Source organism: Engraulis encrasicolus, chromosome 2, assembly GCF_034702125.1.
Source record: "Engraulis encrasicolus isolate BLACKSEA-1 chromosome 2, IST_EnEncr_1.0, whole genome shotgun sequence".
Lineage (NCBI taxonomy): Eukaryota > Metazoa > Chordata > Actinopteri > Clupeiformes > Engraulidae > Engraulis > Engraulis encrasicolus.
Window position 1 is genome coordinate 724,184 of NC_085858.1, and position 20,817 is coordinate 745,000.

Here is a 20,817-nt window from a genome sequence, read left to right on the forward strand (position 1 = left end):
TCAGATATGAATTTACCAGTGAAGAATACAGTTAACTTTGTGCTTAGGTCTTGTCCGCTTCATTCTGTGAGCAATCAATATTAGAATATTAGAATTCCATAACATGTGTCAACATATTTCAGGTAGCCCCTACATAGGCCTATATAGGAATTAATGATTGGTCATCTATCTGTTTAACCTTTCTGTTTCTTGTTGTGAAACTGTGTGTAACCACCCATGTAAACCAAAGGTGAAACTGCTCATGCAACTAAATAACTATGTCTAACGACATTGGTCATTGTTGTATGACAAAAAGTCTAATTGGTTTGTCATAAACCAAAATCACTCTTGTCAAAACTCAGGCACATCAGACACCCTGTATAACAGAATGCAAAACATACCAGCAAACAAAATACTGGATAGTCATTTATTAATGTGGATTTAGCTGTAAAAACGAAGGTCTTCAGCGCTGAGACCTGACAAAAATGACCACTGATTTTATCATCATTACATTTTCATAGGCCTACATTTGCACCTTCGCTGCCAGTTCCACAGGTCTTTAGACAGGTTAAAGAACAACTTTTCGCCCATCTAAAGGTGTAATGTTTATGTTGTCATTGTATCGCTAGCCGCCCCATAATTCACAATGCACTTACACGCTGAAATATTTGTGTGTGGGGCCTCACATTTTTTATTCTCCCCTCCCTCTTTGTGCTGGCTTTCCTGTTTCTCACTTCACCACTGTATCTGTGTAAAAGAACACACACAGGAACTGCCACCCCCTCCCTCTCCCACTCTCTCTCTCTCTCTCTCTCTCTCTCTCTCTCTCTCTCTCTCGCTCTCTCTCACTGCTTTTCTCTCCCTCACACAGGCACACACTATCACTGAGCCACTGCCTCATAGCCTCTCTCTCTCCCTGATTCTCTCACATTCTCCCACTCTGTCAAATGTGCCTCTACTGGCTCCGATGCTCTCTCTGCCTTCTCTTTTTCTCTCTCTCTCCATCTCTCTCTCTCTCTCTCTCTCTCTCTCTTGCTCTTTCTCTCTCTTTCTCTCCGTATGCATGTGTGTGTGTGTGTGTGTGTGTGTGTGTGTGTGTGACGGATCGTGAGCCACTTCATCAGCACAGCAGCTGCGCGGATGCCCTCACTGTTCTCCAGCCTGCTCCACACGACGTGCGCAGCAGCCACCCGTAGCCAGGCACGGCTCTGAGTCTCTGGATCCCTCCATCTGTCTGTCCATCCGTCCGTCCATCTACTCTTCCTCTCCTCTCCTGTTCTCTTCTCTTCTCCCCTCCCCTTCATCCCCTCATCCTCTCCTGCTGCTCCCGGACCAGAGAAGGGAGACCAGGTGAGGCTTCAGCTCCAGCTCCTGTCTGCCTCCCCTCCCCGTATTCCTACACATCTCTGTCTGTCTGGACTTGGGCAACCACCCGGGAGGTGCAGGGGGGTCCCAGCATGGAAGCGGTGGCTCTCTACACGTTTCGGGCCACAGAGAGCGACGAGCTCAGCTTCCAGAAGGGTGATGTTCTCAAGGTAAGACACACAATACTTTTTGCTCTCAGTCATGCTCCTGGCTGGGGGCCTGCAAAAAAAAATCCTGACATGGCATTCATCATGCTCTTTCACCTTTGAAAGTTGTGACAGATGCCTCTGGCGGGGGGTAATTAAGTGTGAACATGGCTGTGATTCTGTTTTGTGGTCAATTAGTCCTGTGACCTGAAAAAATCTTCACTGCATGTTCCTGGTAGATTACATTTGCACACTGATTGTCAATGTGTGGTTTGAGGTAAATGTATTGAAGATTGTTAAGTGCCTGCACAAATGCACACAATGGCATGCACATTCACACCAACACAAATACCTTCCAATGTCAACAGCGACAATGATCATTTGCATGGTACATTCAAATACATCAGCTAACCGAATCAGAAGTTTTCCATTTTGCTTGATATTGTGAGATATTATGAATTTCTATAAGACATACTTTGCTATGATATGAATGTGTTGATATGGAGGTTTGTTGATTTTGAATGGAGATAGATAATATCAGTCATGATGTAAATATTGGCTACAGACATCAAAACCACACGCTACAGTGGTATGAGAAAGTTTGGGCATCCTTTGGGGGAATCACTACATCTGTTAATCTCTTGTTGAGCTTTTAAATTATCAATTTCATTTCAACATATGTTAAACTGTAGGGAAAGAGGATTTAAACAAAAATGGGCATGTGCATAAATATGGGCACCCCAAAGAAGATGTATGTCATATCCTTAGACCCTTATGTCAGGCTGACTCTATTGTCTTGCTATTGTCTGCACTAAATAAATAAACGATTCACTATAGGGTTGACATTGTAGAATTTTATACAGTAGGCCATATGTAAGTCAAAGATAACTCAAAGATACAGATAGATTAATAAACTTCCATCGTATATCCCTTTCCAAGTTAATTTGCCTCTACTAATATCAATATAATAAATGATTATAGCATAATATAATAATAATTATTATTATATATTATTATACTATAATTATTAATACAATATTATTGTACGATGTGTCTTCCTGTTTTTTTTCTAGATTACGAACATGGAGGATGATCCAAACTGGTACACAGCGGAGCTGATGAGTAGAAAGGGCTACGTGCCTAAGAACTATATCAACGTGAGACCTCACACGTAAGTATCCATACGCCTGCCTCAGCTCTATACACCGTGGGCAGTCCCCCGTGAATTTCCCACTATGTATATCTGTATGTAAGATCGCACCATTGCATCACTCTGCCACAGGCCATGATCAATTTTAAGACACTCACACACACACACGCATACATACAGTACATGCACCCTGTGACGTTTCTAAGGATGATATAATCCAAACACCATAAGTAAGGCCGGTATCCTGTATGTTTGCACCTATACCAACCAGTTACATATATGAGTTTTCTTGTGTTGAGGACAACCTTCCATGTGACTTTTGGATACATGGCTCAGAAAGCCTCATGAATTATTTAGCATGTGAGGGAGCACAGTGCTGACACGTGTGGAAAAAAGTCACATTAATAAAGTTAAATCTCCATGGATGAAGCTGGCAGTTCATATTTATTATTTGCTGCTTCCAGCTGATGTCAATTCTTAATCTATATTCATAGCTGACTTATAATAGCCTAGAAATCTAGACGCCCCTAGCGACCGCAAATTGAATTTGCTCCCGGGGGCAGATAGCGGACCCCGGTCGTTTTGCGAGGCTGAAAGTTATCCGATGACAGGGCCAATCAAATCGCGAGGGGGGGCGGGCTACCTAGTAAACAGGAAACTTTCTAAGAAGAAGCATGGTGTCCGTCCGTGCTACGTACAGCACGAAAGTGTTTACTTAATTTAAAAAGCCTGGATGATAATACATTTCGTGGCTGACATGGATTGATGTAATAATACACCATGAACTTATGGGGCGCAAATAGATCTCAACACATTACCATTTGATCATTCGATGTTTTAGAAAAAGCTCGGTAAGCTAAGTTGAGCATTTTACAGAACCAGATAGTCACACGTTATTATCAGACCACTACTGTAGGTGTAGAATGAAATTGCTGCCCCAATTTCTAACAAGACACATGCAATTAAAAACGAGACATTTGGGAGCTTTGGAAGTCTTTGAGTAGCTTACTAAATATATGGGAATGACACCGAGTCTACCAAGCTAGTGGCTAGCTAACCTGTCGTCAACAACACAGACCTAGGTATCCAGGTTGGGGTTAGTCTTAGAAAAAAACTAGGGTTAGAAACAAAAAACTAACATCAAAAAGATAACTAGCTCCGTTATATGGCGGTGGGATCGATAGTCTGGCTAGTGGGAGCGAGCTGACCCGGGAGCGTCCTGCGTTGGGAGCGACAATCCGGGAAAGTTATGGGTAGCTGGCTAGCTAACGCCGAACATGCCATGTTGACAACAATCATAAATATAACCATTTATCAAGCCCCAAATTGCTCGACATTTTGCTGATTGATCAAGGAGGGTCATGTGGTTGAAAACGAGGCATTTTTGAACTGTATAAGTGAAAACACGATTTATTAGGAAACTTGTTTGTGGCTGTGGTCATCACACGAATTCACTGCTACGACGGCTGGAAGTTGCCGCTACAAAGAGGCCCTCGCTAGTGGCTAGCTAACCTGTCGTCAATAGCAGAGCTAGGTATCCAGCCTTGTATTATATGCCTGCCGCAAATTCTAATAAGATCCATGTCATTAAAAACGAGACATTTGGGAGCTTTGAAAGTCTGTAAGTCGCTTACTAAATAGATGGGAATGACACCTGGTCTACCGACCTAGCGGCTAGCCATGTATTAGTTATGGGTATACAGCTAGCTAGCTAACACCGAACATGCCATGTTGACAACAATCATAAATATAACCATTTAACAAGCCCCAAATTGCTCGACATTTCGCTGATTGATCAAGGAGGGCCATGTGGTTGAAAACGATGCATTTTTGAACTGTATAAGTGAAAACACGATTTATTAGGAAACTTGTTTGTGGCTGTGGTCATCACACGAATTCACCTCTACGACGGCTCGAAATTGCCGCTTCAACTACAAAGGGGCGTGTCGCGTGTACGAGACAGCTGTGACGTTACACAGAAGTGTGTGGGGATTGGTTGTTTGCCATCCAATTGCGTGACGTTGAGTGCTGAAGCAACCGTTTATCCCGCCCACACTGCTGCCCAGCTCTCCTAGACCCTGGTACAGCTTTTTGCTGTACGGGTCTGGCTGCGCTAGGCTAGACTTATAATGTATGACGTCTTGTTATTGGATGAATGTTTTACATAACCCCTGGCAGCTGTTGGTTTGTACAATGAGTCTGTATGGCACACAATGCATTATAATAATACTGTTTAATAGTTGTAAATATTGCACTTTGTATAATTTATTCTGAATGACATTATGACTAGCTTTGTGTATAGTTATTTGTCTATGGCTATGTCTTGGTTGGTAACTTTGGGTAAGATTTACGTAAAATGTTCACCAACACTTTATTGTTTATTGTATCAAGTACATACACTCTTAAAAAGCCTGGGTCAAAAACAACCCAAATTGGGTTATTATCTGACCCAGGCCCTGGTTCAGTATTGGGCCTACCCTTTGGCTGGGTTAAAATATTTTAACCCTCACATTGGGTCATTCCCCTAAACCAACTAAATGGGTCATTCTGACCCAATTTGTGTGTTAAAAGAACCCATTAAATGGGTCAGACCTGCTACCACATTGTTGGGTCATATTGACTTCTTTGTTGGGTTCATACTTTAACCCAATATTGGGTATTTAAATTGCAAGGGGATTAACAAAAAACAATTATGACTTAACATTATTACATTAGGGTGAAATATAGCAGAATTGTTGACCAATGCATTAATTAAGATCAATTTAAAAAAAACAAAATACAAGAATGCATAATATTTCAGATCTTTTTTTTTATTGCTGAACAATGAAGATAATTAACAATACATTTCATAAAAGTATACTATAAAGATGCAAATCACAGCAGTGTAGCATTAACACATGATAGCATTGGAGCAATAAAACCTTAATTGAATTTACATGCATCTTTGTAGCCTCTTTGCAAAGACGGGTTATCAGCAAGACTGATCACTCATGACTGAAAAGACTCAACTACATCATAGCAACATTGCTATGACATTACCAAGAGCCTTAAGTAACAGGTTAAAACTCAGTCATTACAATATTGGTGACAGTATAGTTCAAACATAGGCTCTGCTAAACGGGATTAAAGGAAATGGTTCAGTTTTACCAATGCACCATTTGATTTCAGTGACACTGTACAATTATAGAATTTCAAAAAATTAAGTTTCACCTTACCTTTTGTATAGCACACTGTAAAACAGCACATTAAAATGTTTAACCCCTTTTCGAAGAGCCCATGTGCTTTTGCACAGATAATATGTTGCTTTTTAGCTATGAGTAAACAGGCCCGCCAGCAGGTCCATCTGCACAAACAGGCTTCTCACCGTACTTTTGGTTAATTACAAAATTTACAGTGCATCCATAACTGCGCTAACAGAGTGGTGTGAACTTTTTGTCCCCAGGTTGAAATTTGTCTTGGTCTCTACAGTCACTACATTCCATACAGTACTTACATAACCAGCATATAACAGAACATAAATAAAAAATGAACATTGGAAAACATAGAAAACATTAAAATAAAAAACATCAAAGTGTGCACGGCATGTCAATGGCATGTCCATCCGTCATTAACAGACAAGGTATTCCCTGATGGGGAGTTATCCGAATAATATATTTCAAACACAGCATGTATTCAGTTCAAAAGAACTGACAGGGATGTCGCAACATTTAGATTGACAGTTTGTACAGGACCTTGTCTCGTGATCTGGCTTGAATTGACATCACTACCCTTTCAAGAACTTAAAGTAGCTGGCTTGTAGATACTCAAGGTTCACGTAGTACATGATCTCCCAAAAGCATGGTGAAGCTGCAGGTTGCATATCCCTCATGGCGGCTCTTGGAATCTCACCATAAGTCTTGAAAAAGCAAAACAAAAGAAAAGTGTTAATGATTAAGACATGGCTCTTCCATCTCAGTCATCATAAATATGGTTTAGGGAAATTATATATATGTTATTTTTGACTTGACTGCATGTGCATTTTGGGTGCTACACGCTATGTCTGTTTTATATGTAAACAGATCATGCACTCATTAGAATGAGATGACGGACAGGGCTGGAAAAAAGAGGCTGTTGGGTCCTGACAAGCCAGTGGTAGTGAGAACAATATAATTAGATGTTGAAACTAGTAGGGATTTTCCTTTAAGGTTGTGTGTGTTTATCTGTGTTTGGTGTAGAGTGGAGTGTGCACGTGCATGTTTTGTATGTGTGTGTGTGTGTGTGTGTGTGTGTGTGTGTGTGTGCGTGCACGCATGGGCTGTTATGCATGACATAAAAAAGATCTTACTTCCTACATCCTGATGTTTGAGGACTCCTCAGATAAGTAGTGTCGCAGACCCAGCAGAGAAGACGTCCTCTTTCATTTGTGTCCTACAGCAGAAAAAGAATGAATAACTATGAGTAATAGTAATTGGGATTTTACTGTGAAATATATAGTACAACTGGCACCCATGTTTACAATTATTGGATCATACACTCACATTTCAGTGCTGGGTTCTTCCCTCGATGCAGACACAGCTTCATACACATTAAGCGGTTTTGGTGCCAGGTCATCACGTCCATCGAGGAACGACTCCGTGCCTACCGGAATGACTGTGCCTACCAGTGCACAAAGAGGAAGACAAAAAGAAAGACAACAAGTTTGAGAGTTTGGCAGACAAATAGACAGAACATACAGTAAACCGTTGCAAAATTGTCTGAAGTGACACCAGACAGTACTGTAGGCATTCCATACACATTCACAGAATCAAAGAACAATATCAGGCCAGCTCTCATTGTGTGTGTGTGTGTGTGTGTGTGTGTGTGTGTGCATTAACGCCTGCTGTTGTGCATTGATATAAAAAAACTTACTTTATACATGCCGATGATATCCAAGAGCTTCTTGAATAAGTAGTGTGACCGCCGACCCAGCTGAGCAGCATTCTTCTCCTTTTACTTGTGTCCTACAGCCAAAAAGTAAGCAGTTATTGTGATTTCATGGTTAAAGTAATAGGCCTACAATACAGTTGACATACACATTTATCCTGAACGTTGTTGGGTCCTGACAAGCCAGTGGTAGTGAGAACAATATAATTGGATGTTGAAACTAGTAGGGATTTTCCTTTAAGGTTGTGTGTGGTGTAGAGTGGGGTGTGCATGCGCATGTTTTGTACGTGTGTGTATGAGCATATGTGTGTGTGTGTGTGTGCGCGTGTGCGCGCGCGTGCACGCATGGGCTGTTATGCATGACATATAAAGATCTTACTTCCTACATCCTGATGTTTGAGGACTCCTCGGATAAGTAGTGTCGCAGACCCAGCAGAGCAGAAGTACTCTTCTTTCATTTGTGTCCTACAGCAGAAAAAGAATGAATAACTATGAGTAATAGTAATTGGGATTTTACTGTGAAATATATAGTACAACTGGCACCCATGTTTACAATTATTGGATCATACACTCACATTTCAGTGCTGGGTTCTTCCCTCGATGCAGACACAGCTTCATACACATTAAGCGGTTTTGGTGCCAGGTCATCACGTCCATCGAGGAACGACTCCGTGCCTACCGGAATGACTGTGCCTACCAGTGCACAAAGAGGAAGACAAAAAGAAAGACAACAAGTTTGAGAGTTTGGCAGACAAATAGACAGAACATACAGTAAACCGTTGCAAAATTGTCTGAAGTGACACCAGACAGTACTGTAGGCATTCCATACACATTCACAGAATCAAAGAACAATATCAGGCCAGCTCTCATTGTGTGTGTGTGTGTGCACGCGCATTAACACCTGCTGTTGTGCATTCATTTAAAAAACTTACTTCATACATGTGCTGATGATATCCAAGAGCTTCGCCGACCCAGCTGAGCAGCATTCTTCTCCTTTTACTTGTGTCCTACAGCCAAAAAATAAGCAGTTATTGTGATTTTGTTGTTAAAGTAATAGGCCTACAATACAGTTGACATACACATTTGTCCTGAACTCAGTCACTTACATCTCTCAGACAATCCAAATCGGTTTTCATCGGTTTACTTCTTCAGTGACTTAGTTCCAGCTTCTTACACATCCAGCTGTCTTGGTAACAGGTCAGAGGAAAGACGTCCATCTTATCCAGAGCATAAGAGATTTTAAAAAAAGAAAAGAAAAAACGTTACAGAGCTTTGCAGACACACCTTCAAAACATACAGGCAACCTAAATGTATGAAAGGCTTTTGTCTCACTACTGTAGTGCACACAACAACTTTACATATTTCATTTACATTAACAAAAATATAAACCAACCAGTCTTCGGAAATACTGCACATACTACAGAGTACAATATCACACAGTCACACTAGAACTAAACGGTCTCTGGGACAACTACACACGCACGATTTGCGGCTGATATCAGCTATCATGCATAGCTTGTTGAAGTAGCTGTTGCCTTATTGCCTATAGAGCTCTAGCCACAACTTTCTTTAAACCAGGAAACTTCCCTGTAGCGTCAACAAAGCAACAAATCCCTGCTCGTGAAAGAGAGAAATTGGCTAACTATAACCCTCCACATTAAAGCCTTATGATTTTGGAACACAACGACAGGTGAATGTAAACAGTTTTCCACGCAGCCAGCTTCATCCGCATACGGTAATCAAACAGTTATGTAGTACACAAGCTACGACGCTAACCAAACAAGCAAAGCACATAGCACATACGAGCCGAGATAAGAAACGTCAGTTGACACAAACAATAAACCATTGTCGCGACAACATTTTCTTGCGCAAGCAAGCTGACCAAGCATATGATGCGACTTACCACACCTAACATGCCGGTAATATTATGCGCGAGCTCTTCCTCTGCCTTTATCAGAGTTCGGACTCGCAGTGAGCTCAGAATATCGCAGGCGAAGTCACACAAGCACTTAGTTGCACCCACAAAACTAGTTCTAGGTGATACAAAAAAAGAAGAAAGTTCATCGACTTCCCTGATGTAGAACTATCATGACACTTGTGGTAACCGAAGACACTGACAGTCTTCAGATGCCAGCTTGCCCCCCAAACGAAAATGCTGTCGTTATTGCATTCTAGGTTGGTTGAGCAGGTGAAGTAGCGGCCCTTCCTAAAAAAAATCTCTGGTAGCGGCTAGATATAATTTGTCAGATTTGTGTCAGTTTAGCGTCCTGCATTAGGTATCGCTGGTGTAGTGGACACACTTAGCCCAATCTACCTAAAAAGTATCCGCCCAATCTGACAGCCAACCATCCGTTATGAGCTATATTAAGCGAAATAGCAACCAAATGAATCCAGAAGGGCTAACATTATGACTTACCGTAGCTAACTAGAAAACCCACCGTTGACAGAACCTGGACGAAGGCTGGAGGAACATGTAACTTTCCAATGAAATGTAGCCTACATAAAATTCATTAAAGCAAGCATCTATATTCCCAAATCCACCACAGGACAGCAAACCGCTGCAGTTATGACTAAGTGCTTATTCATTTGCTCCCTTTAAAAGACTAGTTAATACCGTTTCCTCCTATTACTCGAAATGTGTAACTTTCTATGAAATGTGCCTTTGCTTTCCACAAACAGGAACTCACGGCTGACGCACATTTACATCGCGAAAAGCAATATATGGCAAGTTTACATAAAAGGCGCACACTTACCGAAACAATGCTTTCAGAAGCCATCCGATGTCCTCTCTTCTGGACGTTGGTAGCCCGGTAGCCGTTTTGGCAATGGCGACCGGTAAAATTCAAAATTCAAATATCGTTGACAAGATAACTTACGCTACAGGGTTGAAATGACCCAGGGCCTGGGTGCTGATGTGGGTTTGGCCAATAACCCAGGTAATGGGTCAGAAAAATAACCCAATATGGGTTATATTTAACCCATTTTTTATAGAAAAGCAATTGACCCAGGGGTTTAGTCAAAGTAATAACCCAGCTCTTTTTAGAGTGTATGTATTTATTCTCCTTTGACATTATGCCTGCCTGCCTGCCTGCCTGTCTGTCTGTCTGTCTGTCTGTCTGTCTGTCTGTCAATCTGTCTGCCTTTCTGTTTGCCTGCCTGCCTGTCTTTCTGACTCACTGTCTGTCTGTCTGTCTGCCTACCTGCCTGCCTGTCTGTCTTTCTGTCTGCCTACATGCCTGTCTGTCTTTCTGTCTGCATGTCTTTCTGACTCACTGTCTCTTTTTCTGACTTACTATCTGTCTGTCTGTCTGCCTGCCTGCCCGTCTATCTGCCTTTCTGTCTATGTGTCTGTCCGTCTGACTCACTGTCTGTCTGTCCGTCTGATAGGTGGTTTGCTGGGCGCATCTCTCGGAACGTGGCGGAGGGCCGCTTGAGGCCCCGGGAGTGTGGTGCCTTCCTCGTGAGGGAGAGTGAGAGTGCACCTGGGGAGTTCTCCATGTCCGTCAGGTACTACTACCATTCGGGGGCAAATACTCTCTCTCTCTCTCTCTCTCTCTCTCTCTCTCTCTCTCTCTCTCTCTCTCTCTCTCTCTCTCTCTCTCTCTCTCTCTCTCTCGCACTCTGTGTTTTATTCTGTCTGTCTATCTTTCTTGCTGTATCTATCTGCTTCTTCTTCTCCATGTCTCTTTAGTAATCTCTTTGCACACTCTTATCTTTCTCTCTCCCTCTCTCACTTCCTCTCTCTGGTCTGTATAGTTCTGCACTAGTTCTAGTCATGGCAAGTGCGTGTGTGATCAGATCATGGTGGGCTGAATGCTTCCCTGCACCCAGCATCTATCAGTAAGCATTATGTGGGGTTTTCACTAGTTGGCCTATCTGCATTTATTAGTATTATTTACTTTGGCTTGTTTCCCCTCTTGGGTGTAGGCCTACTGCAAAATTGTGTCTCTTCTTGAAAGGCCATATTTAGAGCGCTTTTCTCTGCAGAGTGCTGGGGCTGAGAGCTATTCACTAAATGTATCCAAGACACTGCACTGAATTGTCCTCCTCCTCCTCCTCCCCCTCCTCTCACCCTCTCCGCATGTGGGTTCATTATTTTCTAATTGTGTCTCAGTGGTGGATTTCAGCCAGTGATGCTGGAGCTAAGCGCTTGGCGCTAGGCTAGCTTTGGGTGGATGGACGCTATCCACTCGGCTCCCTGAGGTGGGTGTGTGAGCACAGGCAGAGAGGCAGACAGGCAGGCAATCTCTCTCTCTCTCTCTCTCTCTCTCTCTCTCTCTCTCTCTCTCTCTCTCTCTCTCTCTCTCTCTTTGTCTCTCTCTCTCTCTCTCTCTCTCTCTCTCTCTCTGTCTCCCCCCCTCTCTCTGTTTTAGCCCCCAATCAGTGCAGCATAGTGCTGGGCTGGGGCCCAGGTGTGAAGGCACCCTCTCCTGTTATTGTGAGATTACAAGTCTGTGTGGCACACCATAGGAAGCTGAGGCATATTCTCTTGGAGGAAGAGAAACTGAGAAATAGACAGAGCGAAAGAGATGACAGAGAAGAGAGAGAATGGAAGGAGAGAGAGAGAGAGAGAGAGAGAGAGAGAGAGAGAGAGAGAGAGAGAGAGAGAGAGAGAGAGAGAGAGAGAGAGAGATGTAGTGCATGGTTGCCTCAGCTCTGCATTCCATCAGACTTGTCCAGTTTCTTTCTGACAGGCATACCAATCAATTACAGGGGCTCTGGAGACACAACACATGGCTGTGTTGGGCATTAACATCTCTTTAAGTCATTTCAAATTATGTAAAATTTGTGGCGACGGATTATCAACAAAATGGGCATTCATCCGGGCAGAGGATTACCACGACTGATTCTAATTACGTAAGACATAATGGACATTGCATTGTGGGGGGAAAAACAACACATCATTTCATTATCACCTCCTTTGGTGGTAAGCACATAAGCACATTTTTTTAAAATGAAAGCCCATTTGCCGAAGTGTGTTGTTGACAAAAAAAGGAGGAAATTGCTACATCAGGCCAGAAATGATGATCATGATGATCATGAAAAATGGGCCTCAGAAATCTTAAAGCACTCCCAAAAATGTCAAATAAAAAAACCTTTATTTAAACCCTGGCTATGTAAACATTGTAAACATTTGTTGACATGTTGGAGACCACATGAAGTGTGGGTGGTGGGTGGTTGGTGGTTGGTGGGTGGGTGGGTGGAATGTTCTGGCTGTTGCTGTCACGGCATGTGAGCCATTTGCCACTGTACTGTACTGTTTGCCGCTGCCTGCCTGCCTGCCTGCCTGCCTGTGTCTGTGAGCAAGATCTGGGACAAGGGGAGGAAGTGTGGAGAGCTGGAAAGAGGAAGCAGCACTAAGGAAGCTGCCATGCAGCAATGACCTCAGCTCCTTCTGTTTGATGAAGTCGCTGCTTCGTGGAGAACGCTGTTATAAATATAACCGCTGTGCGTTTCATGGCTGTTGACGTGCTATACTCTGAAGTAAGACTTTTAACATTTTTTTCTCTATTTCTTTCTCGATGTTATTTATTTATTTATTAAACCCCCACCCAACAACACGCCAACAACCGCCACCCTCCACTTCTCCATGCCACCCAATGGCTTTGGGCCATAATTAGAATTCCCTGCTTTCTTTCTTTCTTTCTTTCTTTTTTTGCTTCAGACAGAAGAACCACGTTGAAGAAAAAAAACAAGTGTTTAATTTTTTATCCCAACTGACAAAAGTGATCCCGTTCAAAGATCTGAAGACAGCCTGCCCTTAAATTTCTGAGGGAGGTTGGAGCATTGCAGATGAATGTGAAGAGCACGTTAAATATGGATGCAGACAGGAGCTGTTCGCTTTTTTGTGTTCTGTCTGTCTCAGATGCCTTTAGAGGCACCAGATGTTGAGAGGTGTGAAAAAACAATGTTTTAAAAAAAACATTATCCCATGTTTCTCCTGTTCTCTTATTCACTGGTAGCATATTCATGGTAGGACATGGATGGGACGGGAGAATACATCATGTCATTTTTCATGTTAGCTTTCAGCCTCATAACTCCTCGTTGATGTTTCAGTTTGACTCGACACTTGTTTTGATAAGGATTGTAGCACCTCAGCACGAACACTTCCGCAGGTTTATGTTATGCACGATCGACAAAAGTTTGGGGACAACACACTTTGCCCCCACAATATTTTGGTGACACCTTAGAATAACAGGCAACTATAAATCACTTATAAAGTATTAGTAACACTTAGTTAATAATGAACTCATAATGAATAAGACATTTACAAATGTTTGTAAATGATTAAGGAATAATATGTAAAAACTATTATAAATGATTCATAAAGCTGCTTACAAAGCAAACATAAACTATTAGTAAATTATTTTTTTATGTCTACAAACTATTTACAAACCATCTACAAACTATTTACAAAGCTTTATGTGCCTGTTATTCTAAAGTGAAAACACAAAAGGATGTACGAAAACTTTCACTGAGGTAATATGTACAATGGAAAATTTCCGTTGAAATGATCTTTTAATGTCTACAAACTATTTACAAAGCTTTTTGCGCCTGTTATTCTAAAGTGAAAACACAAAGGTTTTCGTACATACTTTTGTGTTTTCATTTTAGAATAACAGGCGCAAAAAGCTTTGTAAATAGTTTGTAGATGCTTTGTAGATAGTTTGTAGACATTAAAAGATCATTTCAACGGAAATTGTCGATTGTATATATTACCTCGACGAAAGTTTTCATTCACCTCCCAGACAGCACACTTACGTCTTGCCAACGTTGGCAAGATGCTTTTTGCCCGATGTAAAATACATCGGCACGACGTCTTTGAAAGGACCGTTTGCTCATCGGCAAGATGTTGGGCAGACGTCGGCAAATAGGCGACAGGCGATGGAGAGCCAACGTTATGCCGATATAATTATTTATAGTCCTACCATGAGCCGACGGTTGCCCGCCTTATATCCGCTCATGAGCCAATGTTTAACCGATTTAATTACGACCTACTCGACGAACCCCATCTGCGCGAGGAAAGCATCCGGACGTCTCGAGGAACAGCTGATTTTAGGTTGCAGTTATGAAACTAGCATGTCAGAAAATCACCTAGCATGCCAGAAAATCAGCTCTTTCCATAAACAAAAAGACGTCTGAATGTTCTCACCGCTGCAGTGGAATTCCGCCTTATTTGAGGTCTTCCTGCTTCACCATATGCCTCACCAATGAAAACACAAGAAATCATAGACGTTTTTCCATTTATTTTTTCCACAATTAAGCAAAATGTCCATCGTTGAATCATTCCTGCAGGAGAAAAAAAAAATCTGTGAACATGGGCTGGATGTGAAAATCACCCTTTACATGAGAACATACCCTACAGTTTAGGCTATGACTTTGACATGTCAAAACTATTTATTGAGAACAGTTTTTGTAAGCAGGATTTCACCATCTACTGTATGTAGCCTAAGTCCTGCCTGTGGATGAAAAGTCTATCATCTATATTGACCCTTTTAATTTAAAAGTGTACTCGCCACTCTGTGGTATTTTTTATATAGTCATGGATAAGTGGGGCAGTCATTGGTAAGCGGTTAGGGTGTCCTGTAGCCCAGGGCTGAACAACCCAAAGGTTGCTGGTTCATCTCCCAGCCCGCCAGGTTGGTGGAGGGAGTAATTAACCAGTGCTCTCTCCTCCATCCTCCATGACTGAGGTACCCCAAGCATGGTACCTTCCCGCCACACTGCAACATACTGCTCCCTTGGATGCCAATGTAGGCTGCACCCTTGCACAGGTGAGGCATAAAATGCTATTTTGTTGTGTGCAGTGTATACTTGTGTGCTGTGTCACAATGACAAAGGTGGGCTTTCACTTATATACACCTAGAGATTTTTTCCCCTGAGTCCAATGTTTTTAAACAGTTGAAACATGAACATTTCCAGTCAATATTTACAATGGAATAGCAGACCTCTGTGTCATATTCCCAAGGAATGGTAGCATCACATCTGCTGTGCTGTGCTGAGTCAAAGTAATTCATAAGCCTACTGGTTGTGTTTTCCCTGCCCATTCACTACTTTGATGGCCTGCAATTTATTCCGATGTGTTCTACAACTTTTTGATGAAACTTACATTTTACATTTGATACCACAAACTAGGCTTACTTGTTGTGCTGTGTGGATTTTTTTAGCAGGGATCTCACTTACCAATCAGCATGTTTTCCTCTTGTTACCAGTATCAGTCTGAACCTGGCTGGCCACCTGTGCACTTAACCATATGTGAACTCTGAGGGCAAGTGTAGAAGCCTGGCAAATAAAGACAGGAATAAGTCGGTCTCAGTATCACTGCGCAACTACATTCACAATGTAATATGTTGGTTTAGTTGATTTCTGTCCATCACAATTTAATATTATGGTTTACATTTAGGCATATAACTTTCACAATACCATATTAGTTACATTTAGCTAGCTAGTGTCCTATTTGGTAAGGACATGTACAAGAGATGTAGGCTGTACAGCAGGGGTGGGCAACTTTCATTGTAAGGTGGGCCAACATTTTTAATTACCACAACCACATCACCACGCACTTGAGAGAATTTACAAAAGGATACTTCACTTTTTGTTTATTTATACCGGAATGCTTACACTATTGATTTATAGGGGGTTAAAAACTGTCCTTTTTCTTTTTTTCTAAAGTGAGAAGCTGGGCTGCATGTGGCGCCCGAGCCTCCAGTTGCCCATCCCTGCTGTACAGTATCCTAACAGAAAGGCTCTCCTAGTATTTCAAATAATTATCTATATAAAAACTGGTTATAATAGGTACAGTGCAGCATAAACAGGGTTGAGGGGGTGGTTTCTTTTATTTCGTTGTACCTACCGAGTAGTTTAGCCAATGTCTGTGTGACACGTTCATGCTGCCACCTCCACAGCATCCTCTTCACAACCGCAGGGGCAAAACACCTGAAAACATAATAAAGTAATCCTTTTTCAGTCCAAGATATAGACTAGAAAATGAGTGACAGCATCACAATCAGTTTGTATGCAAGTGTAGTGGACCCCTAATTTTGTCTTTTTCTTATTCCCTTATTCTCATTCCCTGTCTTTTTGTTGTCCAGTCAGAAGTTGTCTTTTAGTTTAATTATGCTGTTGCACGTTTTCGCCAATAGATGGCATCATAGGACCAGCAATGAGTGCAGAGACCCTCTCTGGTGCAGTAGCCAGTGACTTCGGTCACATAAGAAGAACGAAACGTGGAAGTGACAGGCTTTGTTATGATACAGAAGGCAGCGGTGTCAGCTGTACAGTTATGCTGAGGAAAATGTAAATAAACAACGAACTCAGCGAAACTCTACACACTTGAGGACCTTATTCATTAAGTGTGCAACATAAGCATTCACGCAATAATACCACCAGGTCACATTTAAGATTTAACTAATAGTATTTTGTTATGGATCTTATGTAGTGATAGACTTACCATTTTTTCTTGTTATGGCATATCTGGCATATTCCCAAGAGAAGGCCGATGTCCCTGTCTGTTGATCTGATTTTGACTTGTGGTGAATTGGCTGTGAAAACGAGAGCAACACATTGCAGTGAAGGCTATGAACTCAGGAGTTCTTTAACTAAAGGGCAATGAATGTGATGCAATATTATTTTATCTCACTTCACGTGGTGTGTGTTTCCTGTGCATTGCAAGTTCAACAAAGAAAATCGTTGTGTTACATACCGTAGCCTATTTTGTAATGTCCTTTCAACCAGTCATCATGGGCTAGACAAGAATCAACAGCCCGACTCCAGCAGGAAACTTGATTACGGGAGCAGTATGCCTACATTTGTATTACAATAGAAAACGCTGTTAGACTACACACGACCTACATACAATGTGACATCTCAAACTATAACTTATAAAACCAAACAAAAACTCACCTGGTTGCTGGGTACGTTTGACACGTTAGCTAACTTGCTAACGGTAAGAAAAAGTGAGGTCGGATATCGATTAGAAACTCGATGAGGAGTCATTCGAGACAGCATGACAGGTGAAGAGATTTATTTCAGCAACCTAATTTAATGTTTAATCAAGCCTGACTTGTAATGCTGAAACCTACATTTCAACAGAAATAATGGTAATGCCTAACTAAAAACGATTGCGGTGGCCAATACTACTGCTGCGAGGTCCAGTAAAGTAAACGGAAAATGTTCGTTCCCTTGACAACTGAAATAATTTCAAACAGAGCTCGCGCTGCTCAGGTTGCAAGCAAGCAGGCGCTGGCTTTTGGTTTTGGGGTCTTCAAATGATCTGCAAAGCGTCGCGTTGCCGATGGTCGGGGTTAGGTTGGCAAACCATCGGTAAACTGTGTTTGGGACATTGTCAGATGATGGTCGGTGTTAAGTTGGCAAAGCATCGGGAGGAAACATTAGGAAATTGCTCGGTAAAACGTCGCGTTGCCGATGGTTGGGGTTATGTTGGCAAACCATTGGCAAACCATCGGAAGGGAACTGCAGGGAATTGATCGGCAAAGCGTCGTACTGCCGATGTTGGGGTTAAGTTGGCAAACCATCGGCAAACCATGGCAGGAAACCGTCTTTTCTGCCGCTATTTTGCCGATCTAAAACCAACCTAATTGGCATGACGATTATAAGGCAAAAAAGGCCTCGACGTTTACCCGATGTCGCCGCCCAATAGCCAACGTCGGCAAGATGCTTCGTGCTGTCTGGGTACCTCCTTGCTTCAATAAATGAGTCATCACCATAACTTAACATTGTAGACTATCAGAGACGGTATTTCCGTTACTGTTTATTATTCCTTCATGCTGTTATGCTGATTTCGTTCACACTTGTAGTCCTGGCTTTACCGATGCAGGAACTGTGATTAGTTTGGTCGTTACTGTGGAATCGGTTGAATAATTTTGGTCCTAAAGTGAAAAGGGGAAGCACTTCCAGGGCGAGTTTGAAGCCAGAATGTAGTCGTGAAATTAAAATTCCATCTTTTATGCTGCCGTTACGACACCCTTCATTATGCTGTTTATGGCCGTTTGACTCTGTTTTAACCCCTTAGCGCAGCACTATGGCTCTCTGTAATGTCATAGCAGTGTTGTTATGATATCGTTAAGCATTTTCAACAAGTGAATAGGGTCGCCGGTGACCCCTGCTGCAGTAAGAGGCTGCATGTCATCACCATTTCAAATTGTAATACACAAACTCTGCATCATATCGATATCCGTTCCTGACTTAAATCACTATCCATCACGGTCCATCACTGATAAATAGGCGGGCGGAATTAGGCCACTTGACTATAACTTTCATACAGTCAGTTAAGGTGCCTCACGTAGACTGCGATATAAAACGCAGTTAACACAAATTGCACGCAGATTTCCCCGACATACATAGGCTACAGCAATACAGTTAATTTGCTGTGAGATGTCTGAGTGGAATCTGGAGTAACATGGCGGCCGCAGGTATCGGAAACACGACCGACTGTCAGTCTAGTTTGTGTCAATGAAGTTGCTTCACATCTCGAGGCCAGAAGCCCAAGACGAGGACAGGAGGAAACACAAAAATTGGGACACACAGACGTCGTAAAACAGGTCGTAAAAATGGATATGGTCACCCTACATTGTACATATTACCTCAACGAAAGTTTTCGTACATGCCTTTGTGTTTTCACTTAAGTAACAGGCGCAAAAAGCTTTGTAAATAGTTTGTAGATGCTTTGTAAATTGTTTGTAGACATTAAAAGATAATTTACAAATTCTTTATGATTGCTTTGTAAGCAGCTTTATAAACCATTTATAATAGTTTTTACATATTATTCCTTAATCATTTACAAACATTTGTTAATGTCTTATTCATTATGAGTTCATTATTAACTAAGTTTGATAAGTGTTTTATAGTCACCTGTTATTCTTAAGTGTTACCCGTACTTTTTATGTCAATTTAGCTTCTTCCATTTCCATTTCAGTTTTGGTTTAAAATCTGTTTATTGTGTCATTGTTTTCTGAAGTGAATGCATACAACCAGTAAGAATTTAGTATGAGAAAAAGCAATTAGGGCCTATTGAATGAGTTTAAAGCCAGTAGTATATCACAATAAATTACATTTAGCATTATTCAAAGCTATGCACAGAATAGAAATGTAGGCCTATACTTTTGACTAATCAGTGGTTAGACACCTTTGGCATTAAGCCATTTGCGGTCTTAAACTGATTGACTCCCTGGACGAGACACTATCCAGAATCTCCAGTCACCCTCAATGAGTCCCATGCATGCAAAAGTGGATAGGACAATCTAGCTTGTATCAAGTAGTCTCACTGTTCCTCAGTTACAATATGTGTTACAAGGTAACATACTGCAGTTCCTGTTGTTGTCCTTTGTTACAGTATCACACTCTTACTGAGTTACTATTCTTATGCTTGGTGGTGTTAGTGGTTGCACACTACCATCGGCTCTCATCTTAAAAACACCACTGCACTGAAATAAATAATTAGTCGCTGTGCCGGCGAGTCAGCTGTGGAGAGGTGAGTGAGCCATCTGCCTCGACTGAGAAACTGGAACGCTAAGCATCTGGGATGGGATGGTGGAGCATGCAGTTTAAACTAGTAATGAATCAGGTGGCCCCTCCAGCCCCTTAGCAGCCAGACAAGATATACAAGATATACAAGATATACAACACATGTATTGTCATGTGCTCATGAATTCAAGAATTAATAAGTAATGACAACATTTTTTGCATTGAAAAAGTCCCAAAGGGCCCTACCGTGGCTTTAACGGTAGGGCACTGGGCTGCTACGCCGGCGAACCAGGTTCGATTCCAGCCCGGGTCATTTGCCAACCCTTCCCATCTCTCTCCCCATTCAGTTCTACCTCTCCTACTGTCCTATCATCAAAGAAGTTGAAAAAGAGCAAAAACAAATCAAGTCCCAAAAAAGTAAAAAGAAAATGTAGAAAAAGTCTCTGCAGTAAAAAAGGCAGGTTGAGAGATGAGAAGAAGAGTGAAGGAGGAGTGGTTCTTATATCTATGGCGGTTCATGGCAGTTAAGCATCCTGATGTCTTGAGGGAAGAAGATGTCCCTTAGTGGTCTGATGTGTGGGCATGCAGTCTTCTGTATCTGTGGCCGGATGGTAACAGGGTGAAGTGAGTGTAGCTGGGGTGGTGTGAATCATTTATGCCTGTGGCCTTCCTTAAACACCGTTGGTCATACAGATTATGAGTATTGGGTATAGTTTACACAGTTTACACAGTTACAGTTTTTATTATAGGCTACGCTGAGTTGACTTGATTATTCGCTGGAGGGACTGATAT

General features: G+C 41.9%; 1 protein-coding gene and 2 long non-coding RNA genes across 3 annotated transcripts in view; 1 reads left to right on the top strand and 2 right to left on the bottom strand.

Moving 5' to 3' along the window:
- The first annotated feature begins 1,050 nt into the window (after positions 1-1,050).
- grapa (GRB2 related adaptor protein a) overlaps positions 1,051-20,817 on the top strand; it is a 28,329-nt gene continuing 8,562 nt past the window's right edge. Inside the window, exons 1-3 of the mRNA XM_063219282.1 lie at positions 1,051-1,514; positions 2,564-2,661; positions 10,930-11,049. Coding sequence (XP_063075352.1) covers positions 1,437-1,514; positions 2,564-2,661; positions 10,930-11,049 — 296 coding nt within the window. The 5' untranslated portion in view covers positions 1,051-1,436. The remainder of the gene's footprint in view (positions 1,515-2,563; positions 2,662-10,929; positions 11,050-20,817) is intronic.
- Positions 5,430-8,397, bottom strand: LOC134465569 (uncharacterized). The gene is made up of 6 exons (XR_010038169.1): positions 8,118-8,397; positions 7,922-8,007; positions 7,528-7,619; positions 7,158-7,275; positions 6,965-7,047; positions 5,430-6,535 (listed from the first exon to the last, which is right to left on the bottom strand). It is a non-coding gene; the product is annotated as an uncharacterized LOC134465569 (long non-coding RNA).
- On the bottom strand, positions 14,775-17,684 carry LOC134465563 (uncharacterized). The gene is made up of 6 exons (XR_010038167.1): positions 17,446-17,684; positions 17,246-17,345; positions 16,994-17,084; positions 16,397-16,479; positions 15,727-15,825; positions 14,775-14,832 (listed from the first exon to the last, which is right to left on the bottom strand). It is a non-coding gene; the product is annotated as an uncharacterized LOC134465563 (long non-coding RNA).